The sequence below is a fragment of the Salvelinus alpinus genome, chromosome 18, assembly GCF_045679555.1.
Source record: "Salvelinus alpinus chromosome 18, SLU_Salpinus.1, whole genome shotgun sequence".
NCBI classification, from domain to species: Eukaryota; Metazoa; Chordata; class Actinopteri; order Salmoniformes; family Salmonidae; genus Salvelinus; species Salvelinus alpinus.
Genome location: NC_092103.1, coordinates 47,488,458 through 47,507,737, shown reverse-complemented (window position 1 = coordinate 47,507,737; position 19,280 = coordinate 47,488,458). Strand labels below are relative to the sequence as shown.

Sequence of the window (19,280 nt, the reverse complement as noted above, 5' to 3'; positions counted from 1 at the left end):
CTTGGAGTAACCCTAGACTGTAAACTGTCGTGGTCAAAACATATTGATACAACAGTAGCTAAGATGGGGAGAAGTCTGTCCATAATAAAGCCCTGCTCTGCCTTAACAACACTATCAACAAGGCAGGTCCTACAGGCCCTAGTTTTGTCACACCTGGACTACTGTTCAGTCGTGTGGTCAGGTGCCACAAAGAGGGACTTAGGAAAACTGCAATTGGCTCAGAACAGGGCAGCACAGCTGGCCCTTGGATGTACACAGAGAGCTAAAATTAATAATATGCATGTCAATCTCTCCTGGCTCAAAGTGAAGGAGAGATTGACTTCATCACTACTTGTATTTGTGAGAAGTATTGACATGTTGAATGCACCGAGCTGTCTGTCTAAACTACTGGCACACAGCTCAGACACCCATGAATACCCCACAATACATGCCACAAGAGGTCTCAGAACAGTCCAGAAGAGACTATGGGAGGCGCACAGTACTACATAGAGCCATGACAACATAGAGCCATGACAACATGTGTTGTGAAATCTGATGTAATTTTTTTTTAAACATTACAATACATTCACAAGTGCATTAATTTAGCTGGACCCCAGGAAGAGTAGCTGCCTTGGCAGCAGCTAATGGGTATCCATAATACATACAAATACAAATGATTAGATAAACTCTGTGATACACCAAAGAGTACCTATCTAACCTTAACTTGTCCACAGTTCCTCAATTCCCGACTTGGAAGAGAACCAATGTTTTCTAAGTGTCTAGTTGCAGGGGGTTTGTCTGAATCTAGAAAACTCTACGTTATGAAATACAATACAATTGTTGAATTACTTCATGGAGCAAAACAATGTGTACGCCGTCATCTTTGTCTATTTCAAATCTTCTCTCGTTGTTCGAGAAAGGTTGAGTGGCATCATGACATGCGGCATTTTGGCGTGGACACCCACCATTCTCAATCAATGAGAAAATATTTCAAATAGACATGACAGCGGTGTACACATTGTTGTATTCATGGAGCAAAACATGTATTTCAAATTTTAATAACGGCGCATTTTCTAGATTCAAACCAACCCCCTGCAACTGGACATTTAGAAAACACTGGTTGTCTCCCAAGTCGGAAATTGCGGAAGTACGGACAAGTTAAAGTTGGTTAAAATCTCTAATAGACCAGACAGTACCTATCAGACAGCCGGAACACAGTAATGGTCTGACTAGGTGATAGGTTTAATAGCAACAACGGATGAGTTAGTGTGGAAGGTGAAGACCTACAACACTGTCATTGATCTTTGAAGAGTTGAATGGATAGACAGACGCCAGTGGTTCCAAAATACCATGGCTTTTACAGACCATTTTGTAGAAGGACCAATGCTGGAAGGCTACATTGCTAAGGAATTACTCACAGATATTGCACTTTAAACAGAGGGCTGAGTTCCAATAGTTCAGCCTAGATTGCAAACAAGATCACGCATTTCCAATCAGTCACATGATAAGACATGGTCAAGAATCCAAGTGACCCAAATAATGATGAGACTTATAACTGTTGAGTTTTCATGAATTAAAAACTCCCCTCTATAGTCTACACTGAGTTAGATATGAACGTGTGCTGTCTAAACAAAAATGTGATACAATGTTACATGTGAGAGTTATTGATACAACGTTACATGTGAGAGTTATTGATACAACGTTACATGTGGGGGTTATTGATATAATATTTACACTGCTGGCATTAGCAACATTGTGGCACCGTAAGTGGGTGACCAAGCTCAAGGTATCGCTAACTTGTAAGTTTTCGCCTACATTTTTTTGTTTCATTTGGAAACGAGTTGCGATAGCTAAAATCGAACAGTTATCATAACTTGTGAACTTATCAAGCAAGGTAACTAACATTAGTGTTGTCTAACATCACGATCGATCATTACCTGTAGTAATAGACATCACTCTTGCCAGCACTGAGCCCTGACTTCCGGATCACTTCTTCTTTTTTCCAGCCCGGTGGCAGAGAGGGGCAATCCATCCTCTTCTTCTCCATAACCATGTAGCTGTATGATTGGGAATCACATCAATCGCTGTTCAACTCAGTCAAAAAGCCAAAGAATATGTTTACAACGTGTTTAATAAATACACCTGACTTGGCGATCTAAAAGTGAAGCTCTAAAGCCGTTTGAACTAACCACTAAACCGGAGCGAAACTTTTATTTCCGCTATTGTATCCGGACTAGTGGGTAGATATATGTTTTGAGTCCTTGGTTTTTTGACAAGGTTTCCTCTTCGATCTTCAACTATCCCAAAATGCGAGTGACCGCAGTAGTTGTAATCTCCGTGGCCAAAGGCGGCGGTGGCAGTGACGTTCAGAAATTTCAGCACTTCCCACACACTGACCCGGCGCTTGGCAACCGTTCTCAGAGCAACGCCCCGCCTTTTCGGAACACTCCCGTCACTTCTCGGTTACCCCCCCAACCTCCCTCCCTCCCTCCCTAAGGCGGTAACTAGGGGGGGTTTGACTAGATGGTATACAGCTTTTGTCAGGTTTAGGAGAATTTGCGCAGTAGGTTAGGATAATTAGGTTTAAGGTTAGGAAAAGGGTTAGGGCTAGCTGAAAAAGGCAAACAAAATCTACTTTTGACGTTAACTTGACAAAAGCTGGAGCCCTTATAACCATGGCTGTGATATAACAATTACATAGAAAATACCATCCTTCCTAAAATATGGACAATGTAATAAAACAGTATTTAATTCGAATGTTCCAGCGAGTATTATCATTGGCTTTCCTCATCAAGGCCCTAAAGACGTATTTCGGTCGTCACTAGTTACCACAGCCACAAAGTCAGAGGGCCAGCTTACTCCACCAATCAGATGAGAGAATGTGATGACGCGGACGCCGACCGGTTTGCAGGGGCTGACAGACGGGAAAGACATTTTGTGATCCATCGATGATTTGATTATTTATTAGCTATAATAAAAACAACCGATCGAAATCCAAAGTGATAATCGGATGTCTTTTTCAAACTGCTGCAATATCGGCCTTGTTTTTAAAATGGCATGTAGACAAACAAATGGACACATCTTGATTTTGGAGTATTTGAGATTTATTCGATTTTTTTCAAAATCCACAAGTAATCCACAAGTAAAATTTAGTTTCACAGAAATTAATCTTTTTGAAATTAGCAGATTTTAGGCTGATTTTAGAGATAACTTCAACCATGTTACTTTATTTGGCACCTAGGCACTTGCTATAATTATTTATTTCACTTAACCAGATGAGGCTGGTGGGAGGAGCTGTAGGAGGATGGCAGAATTGTAGTGGCTGGAATCGCATCAATAGAACAGTATCCATTGATTCCATTCAAGCCAATACATTGAGCCTGTCCTCCTGTAGCTTCTCTCACCAGCCTCCACTGAACTGTGCATATCCTTGTAATCTACCTTCTTGGTATTTTGTACCAGTTTCTGCCTCTACAAAGGCATGGTCTTCAAGCTATGTAAGATGGCAAAACATTTAATAATAGTAATTGATTGGACTTACATGGCACTTTTCTAGACACCCAAAGCTCTTTACAGTGTAAAGGGTAACTCACCACCCTAACCCCACTCTATACAGGGGAAACTCACCACCCTAACCCCACTCTATACAGGGGTAACTCACCACCCTAACCCCACTCTATACAGGGGTAACTCACCACCCTAACCCCACTCTATACAGGGGAAGCTCACCACCCCTAACCCCACTCTATACAGGGGTAACTCACCACCCTAACCCCACTCTATACAGGGGTAACTCACCACCCTAACCCCACTCTATACAGGGGAAACTCACCACCCTAACCCCACTCTATACAGGGAAACTCTCCACCCTAACCCCACTCTATACAGGGGTAACTCACCACCCTAACCCCACTCTGTACAGGGGTAACTCACCACCCTAACTCCACTCTATACAGGGTAACTCACCACCCTAACCATACTCTATACAGGGGAAACTCACCACCCTAACCCCACTCTATACAGGGGTAACTCACCACCCTAACCCCACTCTATACAGGGGAAACTCACCACCCTAACCCCACTCTATACAGGGGTAACTCACCACCCTAACCCTACTCTATACAGTGGTAACTCACCACCCTAACCCCACTCTATACAGGGGTAACTCACCACCCTAACCCCACTCTATACAGGGTAACTCACCACCCTAACCCAACTCTATACAGGGGTAACTCACCACCCTAACCCCACTCTATACAGGGTAACTCACCACCCTAACCCAACTCTATACAGGGGTAACTCACCACCCTAACCCCACTCTATACAGGGTAACTCACCACCCTAACCCCACTCTATACAGGGGTAACTCACCACTCCACTCTATACAGGGTAACTCACCACCCTAACCATACTCTATACAGGGGAAACTCACCACCCTAACCCCATTCTATACAGGGGTAACTCACCACCCTAACCCCACTCTATACAGGGTAACTCACCACCCTAACCCAACTCTATACAGGGGTAACTCACCACCCTAACCCCACTCTATACAGGGTAACTCACCACCCTAACCCAACTCTATACAGGGGTAACTCACCACCCTAACCCCACTCTATACAGGGTAACTCACCACCCTAACCCCACTCTATACAGGGGTAACTCACCACCCTAACCCCACTCTATACAGGGGTAACTCACCACCCTAACCCCACTCTATACAGGGGAAACTCACCACCCTAACCCCACTCTATACAGGGGTAACTCACCACTCCACTCTATACAGGGGTAACTCACCACCCTAACCCCACACTATACAGTGGTAACTCACCACCCTAACCCCACTCTATACAGGGGTAACTCACCACCCTAACCCCACTCTATACAGGGGAAACTCACCACCCTAACCCCACTCTATACAGGGGTAACTCACCACCCTAACCCCACTCTATACAGGGGTAACTCACCACCCTAACCCCACTCTATACAGGGGAAACTCACCACCCTAACCCCACTCTATACAGGGGTAACTCACCACCCTAACCCCACTCTATACAGGGGTAACTCACCACCCTAACCCCACTCTATACAGGGGTAACTCACCACCCTAACCATACTCTATACAGGGGTCATCGTACTACTTCCCCCTCTTCTTTTTCTCAGTGTGTTCCTGAGAGGATTCGCTTGGTAAGAGCTCTATGTTAGAGTGTATACTCGCAGAAGTATACCCACAGCTATTCAATAGCCAGCAGCATACCACCCTGCATACCACTGCTGGCTTGCTTCTGAAGCTAAGCAGGGTTGGTCCTGGTCAGTCCCTGGATGGGAGACCAGATGCTGCTGGAAGTGGTGTTGGAGGGCCAGTAGGAGGCACTCTTTCCTCTGGTCTAAACAAAGATCCCAATGCCCCAGGGCAGTGATTGGGGACACTGCTCTGTGTAGGGTGCCGTCTTTCGGATGGGACTTTAAACGGGTGTCCTGACTCTCTGAGGTCATTAAAGATCCCATGGCACTTATCGTAAGAGTAGGGGTGTTAACCCCGGTCTCCTGGCTAAATTCCCAATCTGGCCCTCAACCATCACGGTCACCTAATAATCCCCAGTGTACAATTGGCTCATTCATCCCCCTCCTCTCCCCTGTAACTATTACCCAGGTCGTTGCTGCAAATGAGAACGTGTTCTCAGTCAACTTACCTGGTAAAATAACGGTAAAATAAAATAAAAAAAATAGCTTGGAGCAGCTAGCCTCTCGATCAGAAGACTCTATCAGAAGTATACCTGTGGCTATTCAATGGCTTGGAGCAGCTAGCCTCTCGATCAGAAGACTCTATCAGAAGTATACCTGTGGCTATTCAATAGCTTGGAGCAGCTAGCCTCTCGATCAGAAGACTCTATCAGAAGTATACATGTGGCTATTCAATAGCTTGGAGCAGCTAGCTAGCTAGCCTAATCTACCTTCTTGATATTTTGTACCAGTTTCCGTCTCTGTACATGTGAACCGACACTTACATTTGTCCGGAATACGCCCCTCCCATGGCTGCAGGCCCCTCCCAGGGCTGCAGGCCCCTCCCATGGCTACAGGCCCCTCCCATGGCTGCAGGTGAGCTTGGTTTCCCCCCAAATTGTGCTGGGCCTTGGACATTATGTTACACAGACACAGACAATACGACAGTCTGGTCAGATGTTCATCTGCTACGGTGAGAGTGAGTTCTGGGCAACAGCTTATCAAAGCAGACTCTCACATTGGATTGTGGGAACTATTACTACAGCATATCAGAGGGCAGGCCGACCTCTGACCTCTGATGTACTGGTGCACTCTACGGGCCCTGCTCTGAGGAGCTCCCCCTCAATGAGGTTTGTACCTTGACCAGTTGGGCATCGTCTAGCAACTTTTATTTTTTAGGTACTATCAAGTCAATGTTGCCGCCGCCAATGAGGTCGGGACGGCCGTGCTGGGTGTTACTATAGCAACCATGACTGCCTTGATCTCAGTCCTACAGGACTTTGCTTTTTGTCTAGCCGTGGTTAGTTCAATGATTGATCTGGTAATTGTGATACCATATTAGTGATTCAGTATAGTACTACATAATGAAGGATACAGTATGTAACCACGGTTACGTGAGGTATCGGATCACTCCAATCCTCTTTGTGTCGGTGATCTACTGCGTCTCAAAAAAAATAGGACACGAGGTGTAAGTGGTGCGACGGGGGCTATTTTTAACGGGGGTCATCCACAGCAGTACACGGGACTAATCTGAAATCCTTACTCGGACTGTATCCTGCCGCATGGAAGGATACTGTATTGGGGTGATCCGATAGATCACATAACCGTGGTTACATACATCGGTAAAGCGGTTTACTTTCGAAAGTAGTATGCCCGACGCTTGTATTACTTAATCAGAAGCAAGTGATCAATCACGTCAGACGGTTTTTGTGGAACAGCCACCTGATTGGTTTGTTATTGGTTTCTGTAGAAGACCAAAAAGCTACTCTGGGCACGCGTTATAATAATTTGGCTGTTCTAAAAAATAAAAAATAAAAATGTAACCAGCAGGTGGCACTAGTGTACACCGTGTTGATCAAAGTCTCCAGTAATGAATCTATTTTCGACACAATTGGCTAGAAATGCTCAATGTTTCACAAGAAGCTTAATTTCCCCATCACTAGTGTCACGACCTGACTTTAGTTATATTTGCTGTCTTTATTATTTGGTTAGGTCAGGGTGTGACAAGGGTGGTTTGTTTAGTTTTTGTATTGTCTAGGGGTTTTGTCATGTCTAGGGTTTTTTGTTTATCTATGGGGATTTGGTATTGTCTAGGTAAATGTAGGTCTATGGTGGCCTGGATGGGTTCCCAATTAGAGGCAGCTGTTTATCGTTGTCTCTGATTGGGGAGCCTATTTAGGTTGCCATTTTGCCAGGTTGGTTTTGTGGGTAGTTGTCCATGTTTAGTTAACTTAGGTTGGCGTCACGGTTAGGTTAGCACTAGGTTGGCGTCACGTGTTCGTTTATTGTTTTGGTGGCGAATTCTTATATTAAACAAGTATGTACGCTCAAACCGCTGCCCCTTGGTCCACTCCTTTAAACGGCCGTGACAACTCGAAACTTGCAGTTGACTTCAGTCCAAACTTCATGACCTTTAGATCACACGATTTGACACAATCGTGAAGAAAATGTACTACTTACTAAATGGGGAAGTGCCTCAATGGTGATATCCAAAGCTGTCACATCAAGCTATAATGGCACAGATACAATATATCTCTATTGAGCTAGTCTGACAATATTTAACCCCATAATGCAACACTCTTTGAAAGGCAGCGATCAATGACGACAAAAATGATCCGCTCAAACTTGCCCAGTGAAAAGCTCAGTAATTATGAATTTGCACCGTTTTACGTGAATAATTTACTTTTTTAATTGGTAAATAGTTGTTAGGACAGTCATTGTAGAATATGTAGTTTTACAATTTGGTTCTTCAAATCTATTCATCTGTAGTGTTACACATGTCTGACTCTCACATTCAGAGTTGACCTTCTCTTTACATTGTGTGAAAGGGACTATTTGAAACAATATTATTAATATATTATTATATTGCAATATTATAAATGTATTGTCATGTAGTCAGGGTTTGCCACTGCGACGCAGCAAAGTAACTTTCTGTATAGTTATTCATACTCAATTCTAACTCCATTGATTGCATAGTCTTACGCAGTCCTCAATAGCCAGTCGACTTCCTCCATTCAACTAATTATACATTTTCAGATCATGTCACCGTCTTGTCTTTAAATAGCTTCGCTCTCGCAACACACCCTAAACAATTTCTACCTGAAACCCAACCTGCTCGCCAAGTAGTGGTGAAAGAGATACTACGAGAGGAGACAGTAGTGGTTGCAGTTTTATAGTGGTGTTTTAGTTTTTCTAAACCACCCTAGTTTGTGAGGCCTGCCTGCATTGCCACCTGGGTAACATATTCATTAGTGCACGCCGTCCGTTCCAAAACTATTCGCAATGGAAATAAAAACAAAAATGTGTGTCTCTAATTTGACAAAATCATTTAGTCCCCTTCCTTTTTTAGTCAGTTTTTCTTCCGTTTGGGGCCTAGTGAATAGGACCCTACAGATAAGAGTATCGTATTCAGAGCCACTGTTAGCGAGGTCCCTGAAGGGAACTCTATAGCTCTGACTAATGCATTCTTAACATTCTATCATTAGAATTCTAAGCATTCTAAACATTCTATCATTAGAATATTAAGCATTCTAAACATTCTATCATTAGAATTCTAAGCATTCTAAACATTCTATCATTAGAATTCTAAGCATTCTAAAGGCTCCACTTAGCAACGATCATTACATCACTTCACATTCAATATTTGCTCACCACTCTCTCTCTCTCTCTCTCTCTCTCTCTCTCTCTCTCTCTCTCTCTCTCTCTCTCTCTCTCTCTCTCTCTCTCTCTCTCTCTCTCTCTCCGTGTCTCTCTCTCTCTCTCTCTGTCTCTGTCTCTGTCTCTCTCTCTATCTCTCTCTCAATTCAATTCAATTCAATTCAATTCAAGGGGCTTTATTGGCATGGGAAACATGTGTTAACATTGCCAAAGCAAGTGAGGTAGGTAATATACAAAAGTCAAATAAACAATAAAAATGAACAGTAAACATTACACATACAGAAGTTTCAAAACAATAAAGACATTACAAATGTCATATTATATATATGCAGTGTTGTAACAATGTATAAATGGTTAAAGCACACAAGTTAAAATTAAATAAACATAAATATGGGTTGTATTTACAGTGGTGTTTGTTCTTCACTGGTTGCCCTTTTCTTGTGGCAACAGGTCACAAATCTTGCTGCTGTGATGGCACACTGTGGAATTTCACCCAGTAGATATGGGAGTTTATCAAAATTGGATTTGTTTTCGAATTCTTTGTGGATCTGTGTAATCTGAGGGAAATATGTCTCTCTAATATGGTCATACATTGGGCAGGAGGTTAGGAAGTGCAGCTCAGTTTCCACCTCATTTTGTGGGCAGTGTGCACATAGCCTGTCTTCTCTTGAGAGCCATGTCTGCCTACGGCGGCCTTTCTCAATAGCAAGGCTATGCTCACTGAGTCTGTACATAGTCAAAGCTTTCCTTAAGTTTGGGTCAGTCACAGTGGTCAGGTATTCTGCCACTGTGTACTCTCTGTTTAGGGCCAAATAGCATTCTAGTTTGCTCTGTTTTTTTGTTAATTCTTTCCAATGTGTCAAGTAATTATCTTTTTGTTTTCTCATGATTTGGTTGGGTCTAATTGTGCTGTTGTCCTGGGGCTCTGTGGGGTGTGTTTGTGTTTGTGAACAGAGCCCTAGGACCAGCTTGCTTAGGGGACTCTTCTCCAGGTTCATCTCTCTGTAGGTGATGGCTTTGTTATGGAAGGTTTGGGAATCGCTTCCTTTTAGGTGGTTGTAGAATTTAACGGCTCTTTTCTGGATTTTGATAATTAGTGGGTATCGGCCTAATTCTGCTCTGCATGCATTATTTGGTGTTCTACGTTGTACACGGAGGATATTTTTGCAGAATTCTGCATGCAGAGTCTCAATTTGGTGTTTGTCCCATTTTGTGAAATCTTGGTTGGTGAGCGGACCCCAGACCTCACAACCATAAAGGGCAATGGGCTCTATGACTGATTCAAGTATTTTTAGCCAGATCCTAATTGGTATGTTGAAATTTATGTTCCTTTTGATGGCATAGAAGGCCCTTCTTGCCTTGTCTCTCAGATCGTTCACAGCTTTGTGGAAGTTACCTGTGGTGCTGATGTTTAGGCCGAGGTATGTATAGTTTTTTGTGTGCTCTAGGGCAACGGTGTCTAGATGGAATTTGTGGTCCTGGTGACTGGACCTTTTTTGGAACACCATTATTTTGGTCTTACTGAGATTTACTGTCAGGGCCCAGGTCTGACAGAATCTGTGCAGAAGATCTAGGTGCTGCTGTAGGCCCTCCTTGGTTGGTGACAGAAGCACCAGATCATCAGCAAACAGTAGACATTTGACTTCGGATTCTAGTAGGGTGAGACCGGGTGCTGCAGACTGTTCTAGTGCCCGCGCCAATTCGTTGATATATATGTTGAAGAGGGTCTCTCTCTCTCTCTCTCTCTCTGGGTTTATCATCTTACTCAATAGCTGTCTCTAATTTTTTTTTTTATTGAATATTGATTAATATGCTCTTGAAAATGTGATTTGCGAAGTGTTTTTTTTTTTTTTTTGTGTGTATTGAGGATTAATTGTGTCCCCCTAAGAATATAGAAGAAAGAGCCCTTGTGGCTTCAATAAACCTGACCCACTACATGGAAGATGATGTCGGGTCAGTCTGGACTGTCTGCGCTTCATTCACCTTTGAACGATTTAAGTCTTACTAGAAACAAGTGGAAAAGCAAAGTGTGATAGGGGTTGATAGTTATTCGGTTGTAAACAAAATCGAACCATGTTTGTTGTGATCGAAAATGCCGTCTAATTGCGTCATTAGCCTGAAACTGTGGATCACACTAAATAACATCATCATCATCCTATCCCCCCCCCCCCCCCCTCCTCCTCCTCCTCCTCACAGACCTTCATACGAGCTAGGGCAGCCCAAACGACCATTGTTCTGAGCAGCCACGTCAAAAGGCCTGACCGTTGCTGGGTTCAGCCTAGCGAAGAGACATCAGGGAGCCCCTCGCCCTGCATTGTTCATCCTGCTGAGGGGGGGGGGGGGGGGACATCACAGCCTATATTGATTAGAGAGACCGAGCCACACCGAACAGAGGAACCTCTCTAGACCCGCAGAGAATTGTTCTCAGATTTTTCAGTAGCCAATGACAATCCAAATATTTGTGGGAGCGATAGTCTCCTAAGACCAGTATTCCAAGTTTCTCACCATGTTAGAAAATGTGGGGTATATTATGGAGATATTTGTCATTGTGGAGACAAACAATAGTATTCAGATTGTTGTCACAAATGTATTGTCATTGCTCTATGCTATCAATCAATCAAATGTATTCATAAAGCCCTTCTTACATCAGCTTATGTCACAAAGTGCTGTACAGAAACCCAGCCTAAAACCCCAAAACAGCAAGCAATGCAGGTGTAGAAGCACGGTGGCTAGGAAAAACTCCCTAGAAAGGCCAGAACCAAGGAAGAAACCTAGAGAGGAACCAGGCTATGAGGGGTGGCCAGTCCTCTTCTGGCTGTGCCGGGTGGAGATAACAGAACATCACCACCGGGTAAAAGCTACAGAGGGTCTTATAGCCACTCTGACATCATAATATTTCCGGTTGGCCAACACATTTGCTGCTGGGGGCGATATTTCATTAGGTCAGGGTCAGTTTTAGGGTTTTTGCGAGTCTGTTTAAGCGTCATGTGTCCTTATAGTCTCTTCCTGTTTGCTACGGAACCAACTGTTTGCAGCTAGCTAGCTTACTAGTACATTTATTGGACGTCTACTATCGTTTAGATGCATTTGTTTGCCGTCTTCCGACTGGACAAACCGCCAAGAGTACGATAACAGCTGAAGTTTCACTGGGCTTTTTCGTTTTGCTGTCGGCAGGCATGAACATTTGATGGGTTGTTTATCCGCTAGCTAGCTAACTCTGTCCAAAGATCCTATTTGGATAGCCAGATAGACATGATAAAACTATGACAAGAACCTGACAAGATTCTACCAAGCGACACTGAAACATGTAAAGTGTTGCTCCCATGTTTCATGAGATGAAATAAGAGATTTTGTAGAAATGTTCCATGTGAACAAATTTGTTTACATCCCTGTTAGTGAGCATATTTCCTTTGCCAAGATAATCCATACACATGACAGGTGTGGCGTATCAAGAAGCTGATTAAACAGCATAATCTTTACACAGGTGCACCTTGTGCTGGGGACAATAAAAGTCCACTCTAAAATGTGCAGTTTTGTCACACAACACAATGCCACAGATGTCTCAAGTTTTGAGGGAGCATGCAATTGGCATGCTGAGTGCAGGAATGTCCAACAGAGCTGTTTCCAGATAATTTAATGTTAATTTCTCTACCATAAACCACCTCCAATGTTGTTTCAGAGAATTTGGCAGTACTGTATGTCCAACCGGCCTCACAACCGCAGACCACGTGTAATCACGCCAGCCCAGGACCTCCACATCCGGCTTCGTCACATGCGGGTTTGTCTGAGACCAGCCAGCCGGACAGCTGATGAAACAGTGGCTTTGCACAACCAAAGATTTTCTGCACAAACTGTCAGAAACTGACTGTCAGAAACTCGTCGTTCTCACCAGAGTCTTGACCTGACTGCAGTTCGGCGTCGTAACCGACTTCAGTGGGTAAATGCTCACCTTCGATGTCCACTGACACGCTGGAGAAGTGTCCTCTTCACAGATTAATCCCTGTTTCAACTGTACCGGGCAGAAGGCAGATGGCGTCGTGTGGGTGTGCGGTTTGCTGATGTCAACGTTGTGAACAGAGCGCCCCATGGTGGCGGTGGGGTCATACTATCAGCATGCATAAGCTGCAGACAACGAACACAATTGCATTTTATCCATGGTAATTTGCATACTCACCAGCCTGCATACTCACCAGACATGTCACCCACAGAGAGACCGTGATGTGATCCTGAGGCCCGTTGCCGTGCCATATATAACTGTCTTAATGTTGCTGGACCCCAGGCAGCAGCTAATGGGGATCCTTAATAAATATAAATACATTAATCCGTCGCCATCATGTTTCAGCATGATAATGCACAGCGCCATGTCACAAGGATCTGTACACAATTCTTGGAAACTGAAAATGTCCCAGTTCTTCCATGGTCTGCATACTCACCAGACATGTCACCCATTGAGCATGTTTGAGATGCTCTGGATTGACGTGTACGACAGCGTGTTCCATTTCCCGCCAATATCCAGCAACTTCGCACTGCCGTTGAAGAGAAGTGGGACAACATTCCACAGGCCACCAATCAACAGCCTGATCTACTCTGCAAAGGAAATGTGTCACGCTGCATGAGGCAAATGGTGGTCACACCAGATACTGACTGGTTCTCTGATCCAGGCCCCTAACTTAAAAAAAAAGGTATCTGTGGCCAACAGATGCATATCTGTATTCCAGTCTTGTGTAATCCATAGATTAGGGCCTAATTTATTTATTTAAATTGACATATGTCCTTATATTAACTGTAAATCTTTGAAATTGTTGCGTGTTGCATTTATATTTTTGTTCAGTGTAGTAAAATAATAAACTAGCAGGAATCTGTCTTCGGTTTGTGTTCATTCATTGACAGAATGACATCCGATCAAGATTACAGTATCTTCTCTCCGGAGTTAACCGCCACCTGCCTGTTGGCTAGATCCGGATACCTGAGAAGCACCCCAACCTGTCTCTCACCAGCATCAGATACCATAACCGCGACTATGAATTTGGCTACTGAGGCTCTGGTAGTCTACATCACAGACTTTGACAGATACCTGTGTTGTAACTTTAATGGGTTACAGAGTTAATGTTTTAGTTAATTTATCGAGCTCTATCTAAAGATATTTGTAATTGTATTAGAATTTGTGTGTTGGAGATTGAGAGAACTACATACATATTTTGTACTGGTTAGTATTGAATTAGGCTTTTGACTGCAAGTTCCAGAATGCCTTGCGACAGGAAGTAGAGAGAGAACGAGCTAGTTAAGTACAATTGACAGGTGATTATTTTGACTCCTTTCCGCTAGCAACTCATTATTCATTGTTCTGTAGAATCTAAAGTTTGTAAATGTAACGTGAACAAGTATTATTACTAAAAGAAACTTTCATATCAAACCCGATGTCCCGAGTCATTACTTTGAAGATAGTTAATCTAAAAACCTGCACATTTCTGAGATGTCCACAGGGAGACTGCAGCTTCTGAAGAGCCTGATCAGTCCTGCTCGTCCAAGAACAGGGTTCAGGAATAAAGACGGAGGTTCGGGAATAAAGACTGAGGTTCGGGAATAAAGACGGAGGTTCGGGAATAAAGACGGAGGTTCGGGAATAAAGACGGAGGTTCGGGAATAAAGACTGAGGTTCGGGAATAAAGACGGAGGTTCGGGAATAAAGACGGAGGTTCAGGAATAAAGATGGAGGTTCAGGAATAAAGACGGAGGTTCGGGAATAAAGACGGAAGCTAAAGGTTTACATTTACATTTTAGTCATTTAGCAGACGCTCTTATCCAGAGCGACTTACAGTAGAGTGCATACATTTTATTACATTATTTTTTTATTTTTTTATTTTATACATACTGAGACAAGGATATCCCTACCGGATATCCCTACCGGCCAAACCCTCCCTACCGGCCAAACCCTCCCTACCGGCCAAACCCTCCCTAACCCGGACGACGCTATGCCAATTGTGCGTCGCCCCACGGATCTCCCGGTTGCGGCCGGCTGCGACAGAGCCTGGGCGCGAACCCAGCCCAGCCTGGGCGCGAACCCAGAGACTCTGGTGGCGCAGCTAGCACTGCGATGCAGTGCCCTAGACCACTGCGCCACCCGGGAGGTTCTTTGTATTTGTCTGTTTGAAGATAGAGATAAACATAATACTTTGTAGTGGAAGTCTGACTGGGAGCTGGACTTCCTGAATCTCACTGTGAGTTCTGGGTGCCGTGGAGACCAAGACCGCCTCAGCCTGAAAAACGACAATCTGCTGGTGCTCCCTTGTGACGGCTCCTTCCCTGTGACCCGCACCTTGGCCTTCTTCACCCAGTCTGGGGTCTACCACCCGGGGGAAGAGCTACAACTCTAAGTCCTGGTCCACAGGCAGGCCTAGGCCTAACAGCAGCAATCCCTGTCTGCACTACTCTGCCCCTCATAAGTCTCATCAAAAGCTCCTCTGGGTAAGAAGAGGTGAAGGTCAACTAGAGACAACCCAGAGGCCAGGGCTTTCTACTTCAGGCTCCAGACCCAACACTATGGTGGCTATCACCAGACCCCATCAGGACTCAACGACCGGGACCCACCACCATCACCACTATCACCATCACCACCACCATCACCATCACCACCACCACCACCATCACCACCACCACCCTGACAGAATATCTTCTATATTTGGTGAAATCTAGTTGCTGATTATACAGATGTCAGATCAGCTCATGAATAACGGGGTGGGGAGGTGGGGGGGGGTGGATACTGGAAATAGTTTAAATATCAAGGTATCTTAACGGGTACCAACTCTGTTGTAAAAAATATTCATATCCACTCTCACAGCGTCTGTTGATCACACATTCTCTACCGAAGCCTCATATGGGCAGCAAGTACGAGACAGCGCAGAGAAGCGGGGGGAATTGTTATCGCTGTATTTTGACATGCATAGGCGAGAGATGTGCTTTGATAATGCAACCTATAGATTACAGAATAAAGTTAGTCAGGATTTGGGGATTCACTAGGACTGGGGGCTGGATAAGACAATAGGATATGTTTTAGGACAGGAGAAGATATATAATTTCCCATCATGCCTCTGAATTCTTAACAGACTTCATGTCTGTAACAGAGACACATATGTAGAGAATTGTGCATAGGCCTTTCAAATGTGTGACTAATTGAAGAGTCACACTGACATCTCTAAGAGGCATAAGTTATTTTACAGGCTGCACTTACGAATTCCCTGCTGGTGACTTACAGTATCAGCACCTCACAACCCTAAACTGCACACTCCACTCCCCATCCCTCAACGACTGGAGCCTGAGAGTCTAGGGGGGTACCATAAACCTGTCTCTCAAATTATGTGACCTGTGTGATCTGTGCCTTGATAGGTTGCTATGGAGGTTACTAGGGGGCCGGATATCTGCAGATCCTCTTGACTATACAGGTCACACAATACTGTCAGTCTCCCTAGGCAGTGGCAGACAGCAACATCTACCTCTGCCCATCAACAACTGCACTCTTATCTCAGGACTGGTGGGATGGTGTGGGTACCCTCTGGACTGGTGGGAGGGTGTGGGTACCCTCTGGACTGGTGGGATGGTGTGGGTACCCTCTGGACTGGTGGGAGGGTGTGGGTACCCTCTGGACTGGTAGGATGGTGTGGGTACCCTCTGGACTGGTGGGATGGTGTGGGTACCCTCTGGACTGGTGGGATGGTGTGGGTACCCTCTGGACTGGTGGGATGGTGTGGGTACCCTCTGGACTGGTGGGAGGGTGTGGGTACCCTCTGGACTGGTAGGATGGTGTGGGTACCCTCTGGACTGGTGGGATGGTGTGGGTACCCTCTGGACTGGTGGGAGGGTGTGGGTACCCTCTGGACTGGTAGGATGGTGTGGGTACCCTCTGGACTGGTGGGAGGGTGTGGGTACCCTCTGGACTGGTGGGAGGGTGTGGGTACCCTCTGGACTGGTGGGATGGTGTGGGTACCCTCTGGACTGGTGGGATGGTGTGGGTACCCTCTGGACTGGTGGGAGGGTGTGGGTACCCTCTGGACTGGTGGGATGGTGTGGGTACCCTCTGGACTGGTGGGAGGGTGTGGGTACCCTCTGGACTGGTGGGAGGGTGTGGGTACCCTCTGGACTGGTGGGATGGTGTGGGTACCCTCTGGACTGGTGGGAGGGTGTGGGTACCCTCTGGACTGGTGGGAGGGTGTGGGTACCCTCTGGACTGGTGGGATGGTGTGGGTACCCTCTGGACTGGTGGGATGGTGTGGGTACCCTCTGGACTGGTGGGATGGTGTGGGTACCCTCTGGACTGGTGGGATGGTGTGGGTACCCTCTGGACTGGTGGGAGGGTGTGGGTACCCTCTGGACTGGTGGGAGGGTGTGGGTACCCTCTGGACTGGTGGGATGGTGTGGGTACCCTCTGGACTGGTGGGATGGTGTGGATACCCTCTGGACTGGTGGGATGGTGTGGATACCCTCTGGACTGGTGGGAGGGTGTGGGTACCCTCTGGACTGGTGGGATGGTGTGGGTACCCTCTGGACTGGTGGGATGGTGTGGGTACCCTCTGGACTGGTGGGATGGTGTGGATACCCTCTGGACTGGTGGGATGGTGTGGATACCCTCTGGACTGGTGGGATGGTGTGGATACCCTCTGGACTGGTGGGATGGTGTGGATACCCTCTGGACTGGTGGGATGGTGTGGATACCCTCTGGACTGGTGGGATGGTGTGGGTACCCTCTGGACTGGTGGGATGGTGTGGATACCCACCGTGAGTTGTGTGACATGTATATATGGGTCTTAATAGTTTGTTGTTACTGTGGTTGTACACTGCCTTTGTGTACAGCTGGATTGTCATATGTACAAGTAGCAGATACATGTTCATCCAGCCCGTCCCTTGTTAACAGTCCAGTTCTTCTACTGGTGCTGTCAGTTATAGTATTGTGTACAGTGGAACCATTATCCCTGTTCCTCCTATTCCAGAACCACTACCTCTGTTCCAGAACCACTACCTCTGTTCTTCCTGTTCTTCCTGTTCCAGAACCACTACCTCACTACCGCCTTCCGGCGCCGAAAAGAGATGGCCGCCTCGCTTCGCGTTCCTTGGAAAATATGCAGTATTTTGTTTTTTTATGTGTTATTTCTTACATCGGTACCCCAGGTAATCTTAGGTTTCATTACACACAGTCGGGAGGAACTACTGAATATACGATTAACGTCAACTCATCATCGTTCCTACCAGGAATATGACTTTCCCGAAACGGATCCAGTGTTTTGCCTTCCACCCAATACAATGGATCTGATCCCAGCCGGCGACCCTGTGCGACGCCGTAAAAGGGGCAAACGAGGCGGTCTCGTGGTCAGGCTTCGGAGACGGGCACATCGCGCTCCACTCCCTAGCATACTACTCGCCAATGTCCAGTCTCTTGACAATAAGGTTGATGAAATCCGAGCACGGGTAGCATTCCAGAGAGACATCAGGGATTGCAACGTGCTCTGCTTCACGGAAACATGGCTAACTCAAGAGACGCTAACGGAGTCGGTGCAGCCAGCTGGTTTCTTCATGCATCGCGCCGACAGAAACAAACATCTTTCTGGTAAGAAGAGGGGCGGGGGGGTATGCCTTATGATTAACGAGACGTGGTGTGATCATCATAACAACACACAGGAACTCAAGTCATTCTGTTCACCTGATCTAGAACTCCTCACAATCAAATGTCGACCGCATTATCTACCAAGGGAATTCTCTTCAATCATAATCACAGCCGTATATATTCCCCCCCAAGCAGACACATCGATGGCCCTGAACGAACTTTATCTGACTCTTTGTAAACTGGAAAGCACACACCCTGAGGCTGCATTCATCGTAGCTGGGGATTTTAACAAGGCTAATCTAAAAACAAAACTCCCTAAATTCTATCAGCATATCGATTGTGCTACCAGGGCTGGAAAAACCCTAGATCATTGTTATACTAATTTCCGCGACGCATATAAGGCCCTCCCCCGCCCCCCTTTCGGAAAAGCTGACCACGACTCCATTTTGTTGATTCCAGCCTACAAACAGAAACTAAAACAACAAGCTCCCGCGCTCAGGTCTGTTCAACGCTGGTCCGACCAATCTGAATCCACGCTTCAAGACTGCTTCGATCACGCGGATTGGAATATGTTCCGCATTGCGTCCAACAACAATATTGACGAATATGCTGATTCGGTGAGCGAGTTCATTAGGAAGTGCATTGACGATGTCGTACCCACAGCAACGATTAAAACATTCCCAAACCAGAAACCGTGGATTGACGGCAGCATTCGCGTGAAACTGAAAGCGCGAACCACTGCTTTTAACCAGGGCAAGGTGACCGGAAGCATGACCGAATACAAACAGTGTAGCTATTCTCTCCGCAAGGCAATCAAACAGGCTAAGTC

General features: G+C 45.6%; 2 protein-coding genes across 2 annotated transcripts in view; both read right to left on the bottom strand.

Annotated features, from left to right (window-relative positions):
- The window catches only part of LOC139544423 (methyl-CpG-binding domain protein 2-like), a 141,802-nt gene extending 139,414 nt beyond the window's left edge, over nt 1–2,388 (bottom strand). Inside the window, exons 1-2 of the mRNA XM_071351495.1 lie at nt 2,169–2,388; nt 1,917–2,036 (exon numbers count right to left, since the gene is read on the bottom strand). Of these exons, the coding sequence (XP_071207596.1) occupies nt 1,917–2,032 (116 nt within the window). The 5' untranslated portion in view covers nt 2,033–2,036; nt 2,169–2,388. The remainder of the gene's footprint in view (nt 1–1,916; nt 2,037–2,168) is intronic.
- Nucleotides 2,389–16,378: 13,990 nt separating this feature from the next.
- LOC139543467 (basic salivary proline-rich protein 3-like) lies at nt 16,379–17,644 on the bottom strand. Its single transcript, XM_071349566.1, has one exon. It carries the CDS (start codon nt 17,642–17,644, stop codon nt 16,379–16,381), a length of 1,266 nt encoding a protein of 421 aa, XP_071205667.1.
- Between the last annotated feature and the right edge of the window lie 1,636 nt (nt 17,645–19,280).

What these genes read in the sequence shown, in the direction of transcription:
- LOC139543467 (XM_071349566.1), bottom strand. Translation starts at nt 17,644, where the DNA reads ATGTCACACAACTCACGGTGGGTATCCACACCATCCCACCAGTCCAGA.